The sequence below is a fragment of the Dermacentor silvarum genome, chromosome 8, assembly GCF_013339745.2.
Source record: "Dermacentor silvarum isolate Dsil-2018 chromosome 8, BIME_Dsil_1.4, whole genome shotgun sequence".
Taxonomy (NCBI): Eukaryota; Metazoa; Arthropoda; class Arachnida; order Ixodida; family Ixodidae; genus Dermacentor; species Dermacentor silvarum.
In genome coordinates, this window is record NC_051161.1 from 148,635,057 (window position 1) to 148,659,237 (window position 24,181).

At 45.5% G+C, this 24,181-nt stretch overlaps 1 protein-coding gene across 1 annotated transcript; it reads left to right on the forward strand.

Annotated features, from left to right (window-relative positions):
* The first annotated feature begins 161 nt into the window (after nt 1-161).
* Nucleotides 162-23,363, forward strand: LOC119462487 (glutathione S-transferase Mu 6). The gene is made up of 3 exons (XM_049673004.1): nt 162-375; nt 19,213-19,426; nt 23,042-23,363. Exons 1-3 carry the CDS (start codon nt 278-280, stop codon nt 23,231-23,233), a joined length of 504 nt encoding a protein of 167 aa, XP_049528961.1. The 5' UTR covers nt 162-277; the 3' UTR covers nt 23,234-23,363.
* The last annotated feature ends 818 nt before the right edge of the window (nt 23,364-24,181 follow it).

The following is a 24,181-nucleotide window of genomic DNA, read 5'->3' on the forward strand; positions in this document are numbered from 1 at the left end:
AATGGCATGAAAATTTCAGGCATTAGTAGTAGTGGTTTATTAGCAAGTTAATGTCAAATGCAAACGGAGTACGGCCCTCTGTGACGGCACGTGCTTAAAGGCGCGTGCCGCGCGAGGTGACACCGGCGCCCGCTACGTTGTCTGTCGACAGCTGTAAAGGGGGAGAGCACCGGATCGCGGCGTCGACAGACAACGCAGCCGGCGTTGGTGTCAGCTCGCGCCACATACTCGCAGGAACCGACGTGATCGCTCCAGCCTGGGAGGCGAGAGGGCAGTTATGGCGCCAAAAGTGCTCGGCTACTGGGACATCCGAGGGCTCGGCGAGCCCATCCGCTACTTGCTGGCCCACGCCGGAGTCCCCTACGAGGACAAGAGGTAGAGTATACACTGCTGCTTGTTGCTTCCTTGTTTCGAAGTGGCAGCGGGGAGTGGTTTGCACTTCGTGCATCCCTCGCCCATTTCTTCGCGAACCTGTCGTGAGGTTTGAAACGCCAACGATGCACTAATCGATCATTTCAAAGCGTCATTTTGTCCTTGGATGTTTCGCATATTTTTAACGTTTTATTGCATGGTATGCTGTTTCTAGAAGTTCATTCTTGTTTATATGCGAGATGCGTACTTTTTCCGCCCCTCCACTCGATTATGCACTCACATGTACCGTGACAGCATTAAAAAAAGTATGAAATATAATTGATGCCGTGCGGGTGCATAGCCAAAAGCTTCTGCAGTAGATCGTTAGTTGCCACCATGTTGCTTCGACACACATCTAGCGTGTCTTAAATGAAAACTAAAAAGGAATATTAAGTTCAGGTGCTGCAATGTTTATCTGTAAATTACATTTCCTGAAAGACGAAAAGTTCACTCTTATCATTGACGGCGGATCGACACGCACGAAAACAGGCAAACACTAAATATAGGAATGGCATGAAGGCTCCCTAAATAAATACGGGTGGCGACACCCGTAGAAGTTACCGAACCATTTTTCGTGACGTCACAAATTTCGACAACATCGAATTCGATTTAGGTTAAAAGTTATGGGGTTTTACGTGCCAAAACCATGGTCTGATTATGAGGCACGCCGTAGTGGGGGACTCCAGAAATTTGGTAACGTGCACCTAAATCTAAGTACACGGGTGTTTTCGCCCCCATCGAAATGCGGCCGGCGTGGCAGGGATTCGATCCCGCGACCACGTGCCTAGCAGCCCAACACCATAGCCACTAAGCAACCACGGCGGGTGACTTAGGTGTGCGCTTATATATAAATATTACATTCCTTTCGGAATGAACCAAGCGAGCCGCCTGGGGAGGTTGAACGACTATTTCCGTGACAATACTGCGCAATTGCAAGTTAATGCTTTGAAATACATGACGTCAGACTGACGTATCGGCGCTACGGTTCGGGCGTCAATTTGAAGAAAGGGAAGTTTGGCTTTCGTGCTTTCCTCTAGTAACCGACGTTATCGCGTCTAACGAATAAAAAATAGTGTTTTGAAGAACTCTTATCCTTCTAAACTCACTCATGTTTCTTTTTTGGAATCCCTCTATGGAGAATTCACGAGATGTACCGAACTGCCGAATCACTTCGGGACCAAGGTCGACGTTGCTCAGCACCATGCAGTCATACCGAGCATCAGAGCACCTCGGCTTGGCGTAAACTGCGAGCGGTGCTGTGAAATCCCGCAAGGTCCACGGAGAAATCGGAGATTAGCTGCGTCATATAAATTCGTCTTATTACATACCACGACTTGGGGCTATGCTGCTTGCAACTTTGCACGCAGGCTGCCAGCATTGGACCCGAAGCCTCGCAGACGAAATTTCGTTGGCAACCTCAATTTCCAGACCAGCGATCCTAACAGGCTACAGCGGTCCAACAAATTCTATTTGTTCCAGATGAACGACGTTGAATTACCTGATGACCAGACTTCCACTTGTTGCAAATTTAGTGAATGTGCCGCCGTGCCGTACGTATGTCACTGCGGTACTGCGTGTCATTGAAGAGCAGTGCATACCCAGTTGCGAGTACCCAGTGCCCCAACTTGGCGGGAAAGAGGGCCATCGAAGAACTGACGCGTACCCAGTGACACGTCTCCAATGACGCAAGTCGGTCGGACCACTAGTTTTGAAACCGATTCCCTCAATAAAGGCGTCGGACGCTTTACCCATTTGACTATGGACTACCCAGTGTCCCTAGTAGGCAGGAAAGAAGTTAGGCATGGACATATATGGAATAATACATCAAACTGGGTGAAGTTCCCCAGGAATGCTAATAGCATGAAAATTGAAGCACATTGAAGTGCAGTTGTGATCCGTTTAATGTGAAACACTCAAGGTTTTGTTAGAAAATGGCTCTTCTTAATCACATAAATGTTCTGTAGCGAACGGTTAGTGGTTGCGCGACCTGCTGTGAACTGATGCGGATGGTGGCGCATATTTTTTTTTGTGGTTGTGATACCCAGTGACCCAAGTTAGCGTCAGGATGGTTCAATGAAGAGCGGCTCATACCGAGTGGCACACACCCAGCGTCTTTCGAGATCAGGCCACGAAAACGGCGGCATAGTTGTTACAGAAAACGGGATTGAACTCGCCAAGAATGCTGCACATTAACAGAAGCATTTAAGCCTGTAGAGGAGAACCTCTGCACCGGGCGTTAAGCGCGGAGCCTGCCCACCTTTCGCCGCCGATGTTCTTCGACCGACTTTAGAGCATCATACATGTTGCCTTGCGCACTTCGTCTTCCCGTCCAATCCCTTGCTTTGCAATACCCCCTTGTGTATATGACAGAAGAAAATCAACTTTAACTACAGGGATGGCTTAGTGACTTAAGGAGGGTGCAGGGACAGTGTTGTCTATTACGAAATACGCATCTAAAACATGCTCCTATAGCCTACCGATCAAGCGGTCCTTGCGCATGAACGCCCATGTAGATTGGACTGAGAAGGTGGTGTAGTCTATGCCAACAGTCAGGTGATCTCAATAGCATTGTACTACACACTTATATCTGTTGTGAGACCGAGACAGTTCACAGGAAGACACCTTCCTCTAAACACATCTCACATAGTCATGTGGACGGCTTGTGATCATGTGTGCACGGCCCTCTATTAATCACAGTGGTAGTTATTGGGCACGCTGGTAATCCGTAACAACGTTGCAGAAACCCGAACTCGGCACAGACGCAAAAGATGCCACTTCGAACAGTGTAATTCTTGCGAGTCTACTTCTACTTGATACACAGACATTGCCATCAACCTAATCAACCATCACACACACACACACACACACACACACACACACACACACACACACACACACACACACACACACACACACACACACACACACACACACACACACACACACACACACACACACACACACACACACACACACACACACACACACACACACACACACACACACACACACACACACACACACGCACGCACGCACGCACGCACACGCACGCACGCACGCACGCACGCACGCACGCACGCACGCACGCACGCACGCACGCACGCACGCACGCACACACACACACACACACACACACACACACACACACACACACACACGGGCTTGACAACCTATTAGTCCTAAGTATTCCGCGTCGGCACACCCATCAATTCAAATTAGTTTGCTGTTAGCGCGATAGATGGCATGCTTACACACATTTCACTCAGCTTTTTCATTTCATCTGCTTCAATAATGAGCCCTCTAAGCTGATTCTTGCTTCAGCCAACAACTGTATGTGTCAGACAACGGATTACAGCCCCATGTCTTACAACGCATTGCAAGAAAACCACCAGCAGTTTTTGTATGAATGCAAGAAATATGTGTATGCATGCCATCTATCGCACACACAGCAAAATTATTTTATTTTCTTGGTGTGCCAAGAGGCAATACTCAGAACTGGTAGTTAGTGAAGCATTTGTATTTTTTAAAATTTTGTTGCAGACTGATTTGCTCAGATTAGGCTGATGTCAGTTGTGTTTAAATTAGCAACGCGATCACAAGAATCTACCGATAAAGTAGCACCTGTGTGTGTGTGTGTGAGCGTGTGTGTGTGTGTGTAAATATGCCTTTTTCATTGTGTCTGGTTCGCACTTTAACTTTCCTCTATTATTGCCATTAGCGCTATTCGTGCACTTCCAGCACTCGGCGGTTTGTGTAGTGTTTCTAGCCTCTTTACTCCGGCGATCCTTCTAAGAAAAAACAAACAAACAAAAAGAAAGGACTTGGGAAAACTTCGGTACTGCAGTCAGTATCTGACCTGTGTGCGCGAGCACGGCAGCCCGATGCTGTATCCACCCGACCATGACCACGGGCTAGGCAATGATAGATTAATTCTCAGTGGGAGCACGCACGCGCGTGCCATCGGTGCAGTGTCGGAAGCTATGGCAACAGAGACTGCTGCGCGAGACTTGTGTCATATTCGCGCTCTCGCCGCTCGAAGGCGCGGCGCGTCTAGAGGGAAGCGCGAGAGAGCTGCACTACAAGGATCACATATAACGCCTTTCGATTGTGGCTCGTGAGGTTTGAAACTACTGAGATTTAAACCAGATCACGCGAACGATAAGAAAAGAATGGCGATACCTTGTCAAATGGCGTTTCTGAACGTGCACCTTAACGTGCTCTCATTCATAATTGACCCACCTGCGCTGAGTGCAAATTGCATTACCGATGACAAACATCGCCACATGGTGGGTTCTGCCTTTTTATTTTGCATCGTAGAGCCTTGTCTCGACTCTTATGTTGTATATAGGAGGTGCAGCTGATAGCAAGCCCCGAGGCTAATATTTCAATAGAAGCATTTGTGCCAGCATTGACTGTCGGTGTCTGACCGTAGATGGGACACCGTTGTAAGTTTCATGCGTGACAGTCACGGTGGTGACAGCGCATGTGGGAATCTCTTGCATGCCAGGTACTTTATTGTTGCAATAAGCTTAATTATATAGGGCAACGGTGAAGGAATGGGCACATTTCCATTAATTTCGATTTTAATTTTAGTCACGATAAACATGCTTTCACACTCTGCTGTGGCCCGATGGCTATCGTGTTCTGCTCATGAACCTGAAGTCGAGGGTTCGATATCGAGTCGCAGGTGTTGTATATCTTTGATTGCGAGCTCATGTACCCAGGATTCTATGTTATTAAAATTCACGTGGTCTAAATTGACTTGCAGCAGGGCATTACAACCTTTCATATATATAGCCCCTGACTTTCTCAAGGATCTTAAACCCAATCGCTATAAATGATGATCACCACATTGCATTTCACATTAAGTTCCTCTTTTGGGTTAGCAAACAAACGAAAACCATCCACAATGGGGCAAAAAAGTGTCCCATGTTTACAATTTTTTTCCCGATAGGTATGGCCAGTTATGCAATTAAAAATTTTATGATTTTGCTAGACCTCAAGAAATAAATATTTCCAGCTTATTGAGGTAAGCCGGTTAGGCCACGTAAATGAATACATAAGCCGAAACAGTGGTCAACAAAGCCCGTATTTATGCATCGTGCCCTTCTAGCATTGGTAACAGAATACCACAGGCCTTATTAATTAAACAAGGAGCCGCGTTCATTGTCAACAAAGCTCCCGTGCGAGCGCAGAAAAGTGTCGTCATTATATATATTCATTGTGAACAAGGCTGCCGAAAAGTGTTGTTATTATTAGTGTTTGTGTTCGGCGTCCATTTTCTCTTTGACTATGATTATTGCCGACCTGATGAGCTTTCGTGAAACACAGAACCTCAGAATACAACAGATTGTCAGGTCACTGGTTGCGTGGGACAATGTATCCAGATCTGGTTAGGCCTAGGTTGTGGATATATATTGACATGTGTACTTAATTACTCTTTTCTCTGGGACGGCATTTCACCCACTAACAACTTAACGCTATCGCGCAGCGCAAGACGCGCCTGCATGATTGGAACCTACTTGAATGTTATCGATGGTTCGATCCGTTGTCTCTAGTCACGGAACCTTTTGTAATCTGATTGCTTGCGCGATGCGAAGTGTGTAGTACTTTCTGGAACACACGTGGGAACAAGTGATTACTCTGGAACCTTCGATGACTGATGTATAAAAGCCGATGCACTTGACCAGCAGATCAGGTTTTCGACGATCGTCGACAGTGTTCGCCGCTATCTTTGTGCTTTGAGTCAAGCCTGTCTTTCTGGGCATAGGTTCGCCCAATAAAGAGTTCGCAGTTTTGGTAATACATATTTATAGTTTTGCTAGTGCGTTCTTTGCCGTCACTACCACGTGAGTATATCCCTTGCTCTCCACATTGCACAGTAGTCGATGCCGATAAGAGTTCGCCTGGCCGTCCGTCAGTTCTTCGCGTCACTAGCTTTGGAAATCGTCATACTTAGTACTTGAAGTACTTAATATACGTGCACAATTTCCTTCTTTGTGTGCAATATACTTTATTTTTCAGAAAGCCCATAGACAGCTAGGACAAGGCGAAAGGGGGATAGTTCACTGGGCAGCATTTGCGACCTTTTGTTCTCAAACGGAGTGCTTTAGGTGCATCACGTGGCTGCACGAGTCCTTTATTCACGCCAACAGAATGCAGCTAAGCTCTGTTTCTTTTCTTAGTAGTACAAAAGATATACACGTATCTGCGACGTTATATAACCTCAGTCACCTACAAGGAGACGCAAAGTCTGGTTTTATTGTTTTGTTCTATCTTGTATAACGTTTTTGGCGTCTCAACAGCGCTCGTTTATCGTCTGGAGACCGTCGCATGCGGATTGTGGTTAATGACCTTGGACACCCTCCTAGTGTGATGGAGCTGTTTACGTAACAGACTGCATACACTGGTGATAAGTCTCCTACTGGCACTTAAGCTTTGCGGGAAGACAAATACGGCGAAATTTCGCTCGTCGAGAGCCTTTATCTTGCGTGGACGTGCATGCAGACGCTTGACAGCGTTGGTGACGCTGATAGGGGGGCACCAAGAAACGAACTTATGCCGGAGGACGTCACACGGTCGCAGTCGGTACTAGGGAGATCATTGGAGTGGCGATAAAACTCTTAAATACCGCAATGCAAGTGCTCGGTTATTTTAGGCTCTCAGTACATGGTTGGCAATTTGAAGGTTAACTGTTTGGATAAAAACATTTAGGAATGTCGCGGAATTCTAACGCCCGTTGGACATCTTATTTTTTATAGACAGTGGCTTTCCTATCCTTTAATGGTCAGAATTGCCGAATTTGTCCAGAGTGTTTGAGGTCACTGTGCGTTATTTACCTGCCATCAGGCACACACATTTTCATCAGGCACAAAATTTTAATTTTTTGTGTTCGATTAATTGGTACTAATTAGCGTCTGGTTTCTTTCGAGCGCTATAGAGTGCTCTCTTACTGCGGTTTATATCCAGATGGTCGAAATCGAGTGCTAGGAACAAATTGTCCTGGTTCATTCCGAATGCCGTGGTCCACATTTTCGACCTGGGAGCGTGACCGAGATCCAACAGAACCTCGATCACGTAGTGACTTCGACAGCTCTGGGAGCAAGTGGGACATACTTTCCTTGGATTCGATCTCGAGATAGGTCGGCATCACTACAAAACAAGTAAGAGCGCTGTAGGAACCAATCGAATCTTCCATAAATTTGCAAACTTACTGGGTCCTCATTAACGAAGTCCCTCGGCCTTTATTTGAAGACGCTTCGAACAACAAACCTGAACCATGATACTTCCCGCGAAAATTCAAGAAACAGCTACGACAATTACATCGCTAGAGATAATTTTTGTGTTCAAGTGGACATCATTTGCCAAGAAAATCAATGCAATCGCTTCACTAATTAAACTAATTACATGACCTAACTCCTTAGTTACAAACTATACGGTACATGTTTATAATAGAGAATTGAAGGAAAATTTGAATAAAAGTCCAGTTATGTGTTTCAACACTTCAAAACGGCCATGTAAACTGAAGTAATTGGCCGAAAATAATTTATAGACTTTACCTGATTATGCACGCACCACTGCGAGACCCAGCTCGCGGAGCAACTCTCCTGTGACGTAGCAGGACGGGGTAAAATGAAGCTGCGGTGGCACTTCCCTCTTCCCGCGTTCTTATTCCCAATGGCGATTTGTGAAACTACCACCTTGATGCATAGTCGCTTCAGCAGCAGAGGCGAGACAGACCGCCCTTGTCACACCGTGTAGCCAAGCTTCATCTTACGCCACCCTGCTACGCCACAGGAGAGTTGCACCACGAGCCGTGCTTTGCTGTGCTGCGTGCGCAATCAGCGAAATTTAACAAATGATGTGAGGCCAATGACTTCTGCAAATGCGGTGCTTTTTAAATAATGAAACACGGAGCTAGAGTTTTATGGCGATTTCCTTCAACTTTCCTGTAGAAAATGCGCCGTATAGTTTGTAACATAGTTGATTGTTTTAATTAGTGAATTCATTGCTTTGGCATTTCTTGCAAATGATCTTGGCACATAATTAATATGTAGTGATGTCATTCGAGTAACTTCTGTGGGCTTAAAAAGTTTTTGAAGTAACAACAACAACAAAAAAACACACATTGTATGCTCTATTGTATCACCTAGCACTGATCCCAGGTGTCTTCACAGTTTTACAGCGAAGCTGTTCAGCGGTGTTCCGCAACGGTTTTCGTGCGGTGACGGTGAAGGCCGATAGCGGCGTTCAGCGGCGTGGTCGGTATCAAGTGTCAGTGAACAGGTACTAAGGCCCAGAATTTCTTCTAAAATTTAAATAGTATTGGCGATCAAACAATCGTTATCTTTCTGATACGTTCCTCGAATAGACAACTTCTCTGCGATGTTAATTGTGTGCAGAAGTCCGTAATTAAAAAAATAAATTTTGGGGTTTTACATGTCACAACCAGTTCTGATTATGAGGCACGCCGTAGTTCATGGGTCAAGATTAATCTGGATCACCTGGGGTTCCTTAACGTGCACCTAAATTAAGGTACACGGGTGTTTTCGCATATTGCCCCCATCGAAATGCGGCCGCCGTGGCCGGGATTCGATCCCGCGACCTCGTGCTCAGCAGCCCAACACCATAAATACTGAGCAACCACGGCGGGTAGTCTGTAATTCTTGCTTTTCATGTCACACTTCATCAATACCTTGATTTGGGCGAGTTCGTTCATTTTGACAGTGTTCTTAAAACAGCGGTATGGACGAGGACGAAACGTTTATACGGCAGGAGGGGCACTGAACTTCCAAAGAGCGATTATTTCAACTGACCGGCGATTATACTGCGCACCATGCACACCAGGCACAAATTACAATACAAAACATTGCACAAGTCTATCGATTAACGTGTCCAGATACCCTAAAAGAAATGACACTCGGTTTCATGGAGCGCCAAAGATGAGCAGCTGGTACACTTATCACCTATTTTCCGTATATAATACCCTTTAACTATTTCACGTTTTGCCTTAGTTTTTTCTTTGCATAAAAATTTTGCTTATAAACACAAGTATACATTCAGACATTTTGCAGTGTTCAGCCAAGTGGCTTCCGTATCCTTTTCAAAATTCATGATTGTGCTGTCTTGCCCTGTCGATGAAGCACTGGCCGGTCGGTCCAATATAAACGCCTCCACAACGTAGGGGTATTTCATACAGAACATTTCACGCGGATCCGGTGTACTTAGTCTGAGGATTAGTGTCGCATGCATCCTGTAGCATTCCCTGTTATTTTGGGGATTACACACTATGGACAACTTGCAAAGTGGGGAAAAATACTACTCTACATTGTGCCGGTTTCCTGCTTTCTTGATATTGTGTGAAACTTTATGAAGGTATGGGATCATATGCAGGGGTCTCGTTTTACGTTATTTGTATGAAACCTCTTTCCTCGTTCTAATTTTTGCAGAACCGTTTCACTAAAAGACGAGGTAACAGATACTGGGAAACCTGCATACTTCAATCTTTCTACTTAGCTAGACGGATAGGATCAATTTGGTGATGATATGACTTTGTTAAAGCTGCCTGAAGGCATGTGGAGGCTAGGCGTCTTTTTATCAGTGTGTATTATCGAAAGGTAGAACAGGTTTCTTTGATCTCAGGTTGTATACCCAGCACATGTGGTCATCTGATGAAAAGTAAATGTTCAGATATAGAAACTGAATATAATTATCTGAGGATGAATCCTCCCACTCCCCTCGTTCGTAAACCGCATCTCGCACAAAATGAAGTTTATACTACTACTACTACTTAGGCATTTCAAATGTAAACATGATCGCACGGCAAAGGTTAGAGAACAATTTGAAACAGTCAGCTACAGCATCGATCTAACTGAAGTGAGAAACACACCTGGTAAGTGTAAGGATTATTAGATAGTAGTCGACATGCCTATGCACACGAATAATTCGTTTACCAGTTAGTTTTGCAATAAACGTAGTTGTCAAAGGATGCTAAACATGTCATATAGTATAGGGGCTAATGATGAACCATTGGGAAGATTACTGCTGTGACTAATAAGACTGAGTAAGAATTGCTGTGGCTAATGAGCGTCTATTACAGTAAAAATTCTAATACAGTTGTAAAAATGTCTTGGTTCATGGACACTAATTACTGAAATTTCTGTCCACCATTTTTCTCTATTTTCACGAGCAGCACGCAGAATACTTTCACACGTCACAGACTAATACAAGTGCTCAACATATAGTGAAAGGGACGTGGCGATGGCGCCCAGAACATGTTTAGCTGTATAATAATATTTTCACAGCACCTCACCATGAAGCAGTCAATGATTAGTAGTCGCTTGAGCTGTCCTACTTTCAACTAATTTTGCGCACTTTCTCAGAGTCCAGTCGCCTGCCATTTGAGACCAGTTTTCTTTGGTTGCTTCAGGAGGTGGTCACCTTGAAGTTGTTTTTGATTGCTTCATTAACTTTCATAGTCATGAAGTTCCCGTGTAGCCCCACAAATCTCCCTTTGCCCGCTTGGAGAATGGCCGGCCTTTTTAGGCGACAGCCTTAATATCTCTCGTTTTGAGGTGACCTCGAAAAAATGGAGCCATAGCGCGGACAAAAAATTGATAACTCAGTAAGACCATTACAAACCCCATATTATTACACATCAATCGATAGGTAATTCCACGCGGAATACAAATATTGATAAATCTTACGACAGTCATTGAAGGAATTCTAATAATGAGCATGAGAACGCGAAAAATGGGTCAAAAACACCCGAAGTGGCAAAGAATCGAAAATTAATGCTGTAAATGGCTCCAAGTATGTTTATGATAGTAACAATAATGATAGTAGAATACAGTAATGACTCAAGAATGACCATGACTCAGCAAAGAATTGCAATGACTCAGCGAAAATGATTAACACTCAAAAACCACCGGAATGGGTTCGTATGTCGGCACTAAGTGAAGAAAACATTAAAGATGATGGTAGAAGTCATAGTCATGAGCTGACAGCGAAAGTGACGATGACTCAGTGTCATATACTCACACGTAATGAATTTTCTAGACAGTAGTAACTTTTCCATTCGTCGCAGCACGGCTTCCGTAAAAGTCTGTCATGTGACACTCAATTAGCCACATTTCCACATTACCTACACTCAAATCGCGATACTAACACTGTGACCGATATCATTTTTCTTGACTTTACAAAGGTTTTTGATAAAGTAGCTCATCAGCGCTTTTATTAAACTTTCTCACTTGAACCTCCGCCCTCATGTCCTAACATGGATAAAAGAATTTCTTAGTAACCGATCACAGTCCGTCAGTGTTGACAATGCTACCTCAGAATTTCTTCCCATAACATCAGGCTTCCCCCAAGGTTCAGTTTTAGGTCCCCTCCTGTTCTTAATATCCATTAAAAACTTCCATTGCATGTTTCCTCTCAGTTTCGTATGTTTGCTGATGATTGCGTTGTCTCTCAAACTATCACTAACAGTAGCGACTGCATTTATCTGCAAAATGACCTGAACAACATTACAGCCTAGTGTGATCACTGGTTAATGCTCCTAATCACTAATAAATGTAAATCGGTGTCCATTTCCCGCAGCCGTAATCGATATCACTTTCCCTACAAAATTAATAATATCCCAATAGACACTGAGCTCAATTAAGTACCTAGGCATTACGATCAGGCATGATTTCAACTGGTGCACGCATGTGACTAACATCACATCATTTGTTAACAAAACCTTGCGATTTCTGAAACGCAACCTCCGCAATGCTCCTCAACTGGTAAAATTACTAGCATATAAAACACTGGTTAGGCCGAAACTCGAATAAGCGTCACCCATAGGGCATCCTCACAAGATTTACCTGAGCAACGCATTAGAATCCATACAGAATCGTGCCGTAAGATACATTCACTCGTCGTACTCATAGATACCAGCCTTTCACCATTAAAAGTAAATTCCTGTTCGGACACGTTAGTGCACCGTCGCCCTATCACGAGCCTATCATTATTCCAGAAGTTCTACACCAGTTCGCTTTGCCACGCACCTTGCATTTTACCACCTTCACGCATATCGCTGTGCACAGGCCATCCACTAAATATTGCTCGCCTGTCACCACGCAATGTCACCTGCGTGTCATAATTTTTTCATCGCACAGCAAAAGACTGGCCTTTCTCACCACGTTGCTGCCATGGCCACCACATCTGCCTTCATGGAAGAAGTGGCAAGTGTTCTGTAAACTAACACAGTGGATAAGCTTCTGTAATTTTTTTTTTGTATAGCCACCCATTATGTAATACCACGCAAGGTGTCTTTAAGGTAATAAAAGGAAATGAAAACAACATAAGACTTACCCTCAAGAACCACTGAAATGGGTTCGGACGTGGGTGCTAAGTGAAGGAAACACTAAAGAATGATGGTAGAAGTCATAGTCATGAGCGTGACTTAGCAAACATGACAATGACTCCACGAAAAAAGCATAATACTCAAAAACCACTGAAATGGGTTCGGACATGGGCACTAAGTGAAGTAAACACTAAAGGATGGTGGTAGATGTCATAGTCATGAGCATGACAATGACTCAGCGAAAAAACATTAACACTCAAGAACTAATGGAATCGGTTCGGATGTGGCATAATTGAAGGAAAAAGTTAAAAGCTTGATGGTCGAAGTCATAGTAATGAGCATGACTAGGTCTCTTAGGCATAGCTAAAGGGACTCCTGAGTGTTTTTGTCCTTCAAGCATGCTGTGATTTTCTTAGACAGAGGTCTGCGTGCTGATCTACAGTCACCTTCAGCATGCAGTCCACGGTTTCACTGATGCCGTGTTCACGATGACGTTCTTAAGATCTGTCACCTATGTTTCTTGCTAGGCCTTCGATCTGCTGTCCGCTCAGGCCAGGCTTGGAACTGCATTTCGGGCCTTTCTAAGGACCTTACTTTCAGAAGCAGTAAAACCAGCACATCCACACAGGGCCACTATATTCGCTCCCTGACATTTAGCCGGCGGTTTAGGCAATGCGAGGCTTGTATGCTGGCACAAGAATTTGGTCGTAAGCATAGAGTTTTTAACACCTAGAGTGCAGTCTGGCGCCACCGTCTATGGGAGTTTCCTAAAGGGCGCTGTGCCACCATGCGAACGACGTCATATGTGTCTGCGAGGTTTGTGTTGGTTGGCTGTACGAGGCTTCGTATAAAACGTGGATCATCGTCATCATTATCATCAGCCTATATTTATGTCCACTGCAAGACGAAGGCCTCTCCCTGTGATTTCCAATTGCCCCTTTCTTGTGCTAGCTGATTCCATCTGCGCCTGCAAATTTCCTAACTTCATCACCCCACCTAGTTTCCCGCCGCCCTCGACTGCGCTTCTCTTCTCTTGGTATCTATTCTGCAGCTGTAATGGTCCACCTGTTATCTACCCTACGCATTACGTGGCCTGCCCAGCTCCATTTATATCTCTTAATATCAGCTTATCGGCTATCCCCGTTTGCTCTCTGATCCACACCGCTCTCTTCCTGTCTCTTAATGTTAACCCTAAGATTTTTTCCATCGCTCTTTGTGCGGTCCTTAACTTGCTCTCGAGATGCTTTGTTAACCTCCATGTTTCTGCCTCATATGTTAGCAACGGTAGAATGTAGTGATAGCACACTTTTCTTTTCAACCACAGTGGTATGCTCCCAGTCAGGATTTGGCAATGCCAGCCATATGCACTCCAACCCAATTTTATTCTTCTATAAATGTATTTATCATGATCAGGGTCCCCTGTGAGTAATTGACCCAGTTAAACGTACTCCTTCACTGACTCTAGAGGCTGACTGGCGATCGTGAATTCTTGTTCTCTTGCCAGGCTATTGAACATTAGCTTTGTCTTCTGCATATTCATCTTCAGCCCAATTCTCACACTTTCTCGGTTAAGATCTTCAATCATTTGTTGTAATTCGTCCCCATTGTTGCTGAATATGACAATGTCATCTGCAGACCGAAGGTTGCTGAGATATTCGCCATCGATCCTCACTCCTAAGCCTTCCCAGTCTAATGGCCTGAACATTTCTTCTAAGCATGCAATGAATAGCATTGTTGAGATTGTGTCTTCTTGCTTGACCCCTTTCTTGATCGGTAACTTTCTACTTTTCTTGTGCAGAACCGAGGTAGCTGTGCAATATTTGTAAATATTTGCAAAAATATTCACGTATGCCTCCTGTATTCCTTGATTACGCAATGCCTCTATGACTGCTGGTATCTCTACTGAATAAAAGGCTTTTTCATAATCTATGAAAGCCATATAGAGTTGTTTATTGTAATCCGCAAATTTCTCGATCACCTGATTGATGATATAGATGTGATCCATTGTAGAGTATCTCTTCCTGAAGCCAGCCTGTTCTATTGCTTGATTGAAGTCAAGCGTTGCTCTGATTCTATTAGAAATAGAATCTTGGTGCATATATTTTACACAGTATTGAAATCATTCTAGTGGGCCTGTAATTTTTTAATTTTCTAACGTCTCCCTTCTTATTGGTGTATAGTGTTGGCATTCTTCCAGTTATCAGGTGCACTTGAAGTCATGAGGCATTGCGTGTAAATAGCTGCAAGCATTTCAAGCATGATATCTCCTCTATCTTTGATCAAATCGGCCGTTATTCTACCTCCTCCAGCGGCGTTTTTCTGGTCATGTCTTGCAACGCCCGTCTAACTTCATCGCTAGTTATAGAAGGAGCCTCTTTATCCTGTTCATCACTACTTCGAATGAAAGTAGCTTGGCTGCTCTGAGAACTGTACAGGTCAGTATAGAATTCTACCGCTGCTTTTACTATGTCATCGAAATTGCTGATGAGATTAGCCTGCTTATCTTTCAGTGCATACATCTTGCCTTGTCCTATGCCAAGTTTTCTTCTCACTTATTTCATGCTGAGTCCGTATTTTACGGCTTCCTCAATCTTTTCCACGTCATAATTTCGATTATCCCTTACTTTCTTCTTGTTGATAAGTTTTGACAGTTCAGCGAATTCTATCTGATCTCTTGAGCTTGACACTTTCATGCTTTGCCGTTTCTTTATTAGGTCCTTTGTTACTTGGGAGAGCTCACCCACGGGTTGCCTTGGTGCAGTACCTCCCACTTCAAATGCTGCTTCTGAGATCAACGTAGTTACGGTTTCATTCATTGCCTCTATGTTATCTTCATCTTTCTGTTTTGAAGCTGCATATTTGTTGGCGGACACCAGCCTGAATTGATCTACTTTTACCCTTACGGCGTCTAGGTTGGCCTGTTTCTTCTTGACTAATTTTATCCTTTATTTCTTCAAATTGAAAGAAATCCTAGACCTCGCTAACCTATGGTCACTGCACTTTACCCTTCCTAACACTTCTACATCCTGCACTATGCTGGTATCAGCGGAAAGTATGAAATCTATTTCATTCCTTGTTTCGCCATTAGGGATTTTCCAGGTACACTTGTTGTTGCTGCGTTTCCTGAAGAAGGTATTCATTATTCGGAGCCTATTACTTCCCGCGAATTCTACCAACATCTCTCCTCTAGTGCTCCTAGAAGCGATGCCGTAGTTGCCAATTTCTTGCTCACCAGCCTACGTTTCCCCCACTTTTGCATTGAAGTCGCCCATGACTACAGTATCCTCAATTTGCCCTCCTTTCTCATTGCTAATTCAACATCTTCATAGAACTGTTTTATTTCTTCATCATCGTGACTTGAGGTTGGGGCTGAGGGTTGTACTACCTTTAATCTATACCTCGTATTCAGCTTTACTACGACGACTGCTACCCTCTCATTAATGCTGTAGAATTCGTCAATGTTGCCCGCTATGTCCTTGTAGACTAGAAATCCTACCCTGTATTTTCTCTTATCTGGAAGACGTCTGTAGCAGAGGACGTGGCCGTTAGTCAGCACTGTATAAGACTCCCTAGTTCTAACCTCACTTATGTGGGTATGACTACACACATAATGTGTCCTTAAAATAAAATCTAGATAAAAGGCTCTACATGACCCATATTACATCTCTCAATAAAGTTTCCCCACCTACAAAGCAGAATCAAGCGAAGAAAAGGAAGAACAGAGACGTTCCAAAGCGAGTGCGAATATTGTCTGTCCTCAAACTTTAGCGACCCGCTGATACTTTTTACGTTTAATATAATTGTAAATCCTATCACAAGTCCTGATAATTAAACAAAACATGTTCTTCTTTAATAATAAAGCTAAAGCAGCTCTTTACGCACTATTTTAGTAGAAAATGAATCATTGTGACAGACAGAACTGTGCTAACCATTCGCGTCTTCAAGGCCTTCGGGCTCTCCGAGAACGATGCCAATCCACGGTCACAATATACAAGCATTCCCATGCATACCACAGCGCAGCGGCACCAGATTTCCCTCTAGGTAATATATTGAGAAGTTCTATGGTCGTAAGTATTTCTATCTTTATGTAGTATCTCAGCTTTCTGATGTCTGTGCTCGGGTCATTGCCTTCTTCCACCAAGGCCTTCAGACAGCTTCGGCCAGTCACCCCCTTCAACCGGTCATTGTACACTCGATCGATATCTGGAAAGGTAACGGGAAACAGTCTAATCATTCTACATAAGGAAAGCAGGTGCTAAGTGTGTCAGCTGTCCATCTTCGGCGCTGCATGAAAAAGAACCGTCATTTGTTTCCAGATATTTAGACACATGAATTGGCTGACTGCTGCATTCGTTTGTACGATGACATGTGCCGTAGGTTCCTGATTCGCTGTGTATATAAAATAACTGGTTGTTTGGAGTAAGCTCTAGTTAAAGGTGCAGCGCTCTTCCTGCCGTATGTGTATTTACGTCCTCGTCCTTAGCGATGTGTTATAATTTAAACACTCACGTTTCACTTGCACCCCGTTGGACGTTCGCTAGGAGGGACCCCAAGAGACCAAGATTTTGCGGGTATCACTTGCATCACGTCTCTGCATTTTGGTTAAATTACGAATGACCTTTGCATGAAGCCATGTACACACGTCCACTATAGGTATTAAAAACATTGTAAATTAACATTTTCTAAGCAGTATCTGCCTTTATAACTACGTTCATGGCGGGCTGCTTAATTTTTATGATTTAAGAGAGAGAGAGAGAGAGAGAGATTCAACTTTAATGGTGCCAGCAATTCACGAGGGCGGACGCAGCCTCCCTCCGCCTAGCAGACGGCCGAGATCCCCTGGGTCTCAGCGGCTGCCTCGGCTAGCTGGACGGCCCAGACCTGGTCTTGCTGGTCTGAGCTGAGCAGCAGGGTCTCCGACTGCTGCCGGTTTTGAATTTTGCGGCCCTCGAAAGGAGCCGCCTTCGAGCATGCCCATAGAATATGTGGCAGATCCGCCCTACATTTACATAATTTGCATTGATCGTTGTATTGCCCTGGATAGAATCTTCTGCAGGCCACCGGGTTTAGAAAACAGCGCACAGCAAACACTAAGGCTAATCAAACGGATTGCCAATTGACGCTACGGCATGATGGAGGTCAGCCTAATTCGTTTAGTGCAGGCCTTCGTCATAAGCCGCGTCGTCTATGTGGCACCGTACCTAAGATTTGGTGTAGCAGAAAAAAACAAGATGGAATGCATCATCAGACGATCTTTCAAACAGGCAATTGGTGTCCCAGTCACAACACCCAACGACAAACTCTTAGAGTTGGGGCTACACAACACGCTTGACGAGCTAATCGAGGCGCACACTACCGCCCAATACGAAAGATTCACACAAACCCCAACGGGGCGACACATTCTACAGAAACTCAAAATTCGATATGAAGCGCAACACGGCACTAAACTAAGCCTTCCACTAGAAACGAGGAGAGAATTTAAAATTCCTCCACTGCCCAAGAACATACACCCGGAGCACCACAAGGAGCGACGAGAGGCAAGGGCACGCCACATTGAGCGCAAATACCATGACGTAGAGGGCGTGGCCTACATAGACGCCGCGGAATACAGAGAACGCAAAGGGATGTCCGTAGTAGCGGTAAACGCGGACGGAGAACCCTTCGCGAGCGGCACCGTGAGAACGGACAACGCCGAAGTTGCGGAGGAAGCCGCCATAGCATTAGCGGTGGCCTCCACGAAAGCGAGAGTGATCATAAGCGACTCTAAAATTGCAGTTCACAATTTCGCGAAAGGACGCATCTCGCCAGAGGCGCTCAAAATTCTGAATAGTAACAGCGACCGTCATCGCGGGACGATCCACATTATTTGGGCACCCGCGCACTCCTCTCTCCCCGGCAACGAGGCGGCTCATAACGTAGCTCGAGGACTTACTCGCCGAGCAAGTGAGCCCGCCCAGCCGGGAACGAGAGGAGACCGCATGGTCAGCTACAAAGAAATATCCGATTACTATCGGCTGGGAAGGGCCCGGTACCCACCAGCTCATCCCGCGCTAACCAGGAAACAGGCGGTGGCCTGGCGCCTCCTGCAAACAAACATGAAGAGAGAAATGCATGTACCTGCAGAAACCATGGATATAATGAATGTAAAGCAAGATAATTACATTTGACATATAGTGATGCGCTTGCAAAATATTCGGTGGATTGTTTTCTCGAACTGAACGTAACTCAACATAATTTGTAGACGCTCTGCGCAAATGGTTATGGTTGGCAGTCGTACTGAACAAGTCGCAGAATGTCTTGTAATACAATAATACTTTAACAGAGTAATGCAATTTTGATAGAGTAGGTATTGAATGAATTTATTCAGTTGAATAAGAGCAGACACGTATTCATTCTGCATATACTGTATGACTACTTGCAGCGTGCAAAATTTTGCTGCTGCTGTCGCTGTGCAGGTACTCCTACGGTAAGGGACCGGAGCCCAGTCGAGACGAGTGGCTCGCAGAGAAGTACAAGCTGGACCTTGACTTTCCCAACCTGCCATACCTGATCGATGGCGACGTGCGGATGACGCAGAGTCAGGCCATCCTTCGCTACTTGGGACGCAAGCTCGGCCTGGTACCAAAGGACGAAGAAACATTGCGGCGGGTTGACATGCTTGAGCACCAGGTAAAGTGGAGAGACCACTCAGCAAAGGCCGAATCGTGGCTGCGCTTTTCCCGTTCTTGGCAAGAGCTTTATGAAGACCTCGCTAAGGCCGGTGACTTACGAGAGTCATCGCCAGCATTATGATTGAGGTCTGCTTCACAAGTACGCAAAAGACACGCTGGCAAAGCAGAAGATATGTATCCCAAGTTTATTTCAGGCTTGCTGTAGTGGCCTTGACTCTCATCTGTTCGTCGAAGTCGAGTTCAAGCATGCGACGCATCGAAGCAGATTTGTTCGTATGTAAAAAAGGTAAACATTAGCGTTTGACGTCTACCTTGAAAGGCTTTCATTGTTTTCAACTAAGAAAATTGGCTGTGGCTAAAATCAGTTATCCCTGGGTGTGCGTAGCGAGTGGTACGGTTAATGCTTTTGTTTAGCTTGGTGTTTCATTCCGTCGTTGATCCGCGGCCCTGGCACGAGATGTCGAACTAGACCACGAACCATCCTAATCTGAATGCACTCGCCTGGCCGTTTCGTACTTACGACGCTTCTCGAGGCGTGCGGCTCATTCTTCCTCCGTCTCCTTGGCTCGCTGCCTCCTCTTGGATTCATTCCGACGACGAAGCCTGGCTTCTTTCAGTCTCTCCGACTCACTTTCCATATCTGCCGACGAATCCACTGAGCCGCCCATTCTATATATACGATGGAACGCCGGCTCCTCCGGCGATGCAACGCCGGCAACGCCGATGCAACGCCCGCGCCTGCTAGGCAACGGCTCAGCTCGCGGTTTCACCGGCTCCTCCTCTGACGTCATGCCAGATGAGCGGCGCTGCCAGCTGCGGTGGTTGCTAGGCAACTGCTCAGCTCACGGTGCGGCTACCGACCACAGCGAAACGACGAGAATGCTGACAATGTAGCTCTGGCTACAAAAGTTACAGTGACGTCTAACCTCGTGAACGCGGGTTACGCGCAAGCGTATGCAAGTCGCGAACAAGCGCAGGGAGTACCACGGTGTCGAAGCACTAACGGAAAGGGCGCGAACATGGTGGCGGACGCGCCCGCGTTACGCACAAGCATCCACGTTAGCAGTGGGAGATGGTGCTGACCAGCTCGGCACTGGAGGTTCAGCGAAAGCTTATCGCCAGAGCCGAAAGTGCTGCCACCGCCGCTGGGGCCCTGGACTGAAGGCTCCACCCACCACGGAGATCGACGCTTCTCCGTGCCTCATCAAAATAAAGTTTTGTCTCTCTCTCTCTCTCTCTTTTCTACGTTGTGCCAATTGCGTTTCAATAATCTTTGAACGCGCATGTAAAGCAAATTGACTCGTAATCTTGTTAGAGGAGCGAATGAGGGCAGTTGTCAATGATTCAGAATTCACGCCGAAACTGAGCACGATAGATGCTGCAATGCACCAATATTTCTAAGCGATCCTGATTATTTGGACATAACGGGCTCACAGCAGCAGTACGCTCATCGACGGAACCACTTTGATGTCAATGGAAATTGCTGTGACTTTGGAGGTGGATATTCTGAGCAGCGATGGGTAGCTCGAACGCTTTAGAAAAAGACATAGTTTGCTCTTCCGTCTGTTGCTTGGAAGGTCTCCTATAGAAAAGAAGCAGCTGTTTCGTAGCGATAGCTACATTACGCCAGGTTTTCGCCTCTTCACCGTCGCCGCACTTTGATCCGTGGCCACACAGTGACGTCACACCACGGCCGTCGATTCTCCAGCAACTCGGCTCGTCGCGGTAGCCGCGCGGCCACCGCTCCTGCCGTTGGTTTTACCCATTGGTTGACCACAACGTCGCTCCTTTCTTAATCTACTGGGATATCACTGAGTTTAATAACATGTCTAACTAGAACCGAAGTCTAAAGCCGGGGGTCTTTAGCTATCGCTACTCGACTAGCTTTAACCAGAGCTAAACTACAGCGAATTTTGGCACTCTTTTTCTCCTCTTTCTTACTATTAAATGATAATCCGTAACAACATGGCACGCCGTAAGACATTATCTTGTTAAGGTAAACTGTAGCTGCGAAGATTAAACATCCGATCTCATCGGGTTTGGTTTCACGAGAACCTGTACTGTTGAAGTGTCCTCTGCGGCTTTTCATATTGCGAGCGAAGATTGTGAAAATACAAGGACATGCGAGCATAAAATCACAGCACTGATATTCGTGATGTCCTCTGGGCACTTCACTACGTTTTGACTATTCGACTAATCAACACAGTTCCTGAGCCTTTCGCATTTTATTTGCTTTTAGCTGCACAGCTGGTCCACACAACGGGCGACACGTATTTTGTCTCAGCAGGTACAAGCAACTGCTACTGAAACCTTCCACCCACTGGGGTCTTTTTCAGTGGAAATGCCGCAGTGTGGCCGTACAGGAGTGGCACTAGACAGCAATCACAATGTCTTGAGTACCGCAAATGAGCAGAGAGAAATTTGTACTGTCCTCCATGTGGCGGCCTACCTACGAATTGCCTGGCATCTATTTCTGAAATGTATCATCACGGCTGTTGGCCGACGGGAAACCAGCGCTGTTCAGGAGACGCTGCTGTAGTTTAAGTGTGAAAGTAAAATACTAGCACCGTGTTTTGTTTTGGCTTTTTGGTACATTTTGTCAAACAGCAATTTCTTTGAACACTGCGAGACAAGACGAGTAAAACGGGCGCAAGACAGAGCACTGACTTTCAACAGAATGATTTATATTTTTGCGCCAAAAAGGAATTTTGTTGTAAGTCAGCGGTTTGTCTGGGGCCTCTTCGTCCGGTGTCCCGCTATTAAAAACGAAATCTGCAGTTTGACAAGTAAAATATGCTGACGCCACCCGGTACAGAGACCATTTAAAAAAGTTGCAGTTTCGTCCGAAAGGAGAATCATCGTTTGAGATAGCAAATTAGCGGCCGTATTAGCTTTATCGGCCGTATAAACTTGTAGACATAGGCATACTAACTAAATTAGCAACTATATATGGTGTCACGCGCTCACAGGCAAACATGAACACATCTCACTCGATGGACGCAGAAACTCTCGGTCAGAACGCTGGACTGAGGAAGTGCGGCAGCAACAGCGAGCGAATTTACCTTCGTGCTGCATCTCGCATCAACGTGAACTAAGCCGCGAAAACACAGCGCACGGTAGACTTTGTCCCCGTCGCATATGGCTTTCAATATACAGCGGCCCGGGCGGACGGGCGCGGCCGGCCCGCCCGGGCTCTTTGAAACAAGCGCGTGGTCCGTGGTTTCCTGTTTGACCATCACTTCTCATATCTTCATGCATACGTCGTGTCACTGGATGCCTGCTTAGCAGCGGATACTGCCGTTGCGGTCATGCAAGCTGGACTGAAAACGAAAAAAAAGGTCCTTCCATTAATAGCGTGTTCAGAAAGACTGGTTGGTACATCTTGAAATACAACAGATGTTTAACAGCAAAATCATTTTATTGCCTGGTGCTAACTAACTGGGTGCGACGCCGGCTTTGTCGAAGGATCAAAAAGGATTACTGCCGCATCAAGGGCAATTTTAAAAACAAGCAATATGATCTCTCATTGGTTTGCGCGATGAGTAGCTTTCCATGCACTGCATAAATAGGTGACATCTAGTATAGCAAAGCCTGGTACTTTTTGTTTACCTAGGTGGTGAAAACTCTCGGGCCGAGCACATTCCGGAAGGGCTACCCTGTCCTCGAGGAATATTGCCAGCGCGTCGCAGCTCTGCCGGGTCTAAAGCAGTACCTTGCTTCGGACCGCTTCAAGCCCTGGCCAATCTGGAGTCCCTACGCCAAGGCACTGTCTGCGCACAGCAAGCCCCCCGCCGATGATTGCTGAGGGATAGCAGAGGATGCGACGGCTTGAATGCCATGCGCCGAGAATGGCAGTGTTCCATGCTGAACACAGTAGTTTAATAACATTGAATCGATGAACGTGAGCTCAGTGTTCCTTCATTTTTTAATAAAACGTGCATTGCACTTATCACGCGGAGTAAAGGCCAATGTCATGTATTGCTTCAGTTTGATGTCGTTTTGAGCATGTTACTCGTTTGTGTGTAGCGGGAGGAGTCTGAAAATAAAAACAAAAACAAAAACACAAATTAATCAGACATGCAAAGGGACATTGGCGAATATGGCAATTCGGGCAGGACTAATAGTGGGTACCATATCAGCTAGAAGTATACGACACGCACCAGCGTTCAAGCGCACCCAGCCTCACATATACGCTCAGATCGCCATTTGTGCGTATAAGTGCCCTGACTGTTTAACTAGGTTTCATAATGAGCCGATCCGTCGCTTTCGATACCTGAAAAAAAAAGAGCGCTCTCAGGTTTGTTGGAGTAATTTCAGTGTTAAATGTGATTGAGTGTTGTTCTATACTCTGTTCGTGACAATGAAGCGATGTTTTCTTCTGCAAGGACCCTCACGGAGTATACCTCGCATTTTCCTCTGTCTCCTGCACTTCCTTTATGACATTTAAGGCTCACAACTGTGTCCAATTTGCCGACATTAGTAATACACTTCATGAAGGTGCCCTAACATTATCTCGGCGCACCAGGCACATAGCTGGTGTCATTAATTGCCGCTGGGCTTCGTTCTCCGTTCGTATGAAACTAAAGGACAACGCGAAGTGCTTTAGCGCTGCATGCTAGAGTTCTTGACGCAGCTCTTATTGCTTAGTATTCGCTCTCGGACCTCTCAAGTTTTCCGTAATGTTGGCTGCGGTTTCGACGAGAACAACCGAGCTTCAGTTGTGATTGCGATTACCTACGTTTGCAGATAGGGG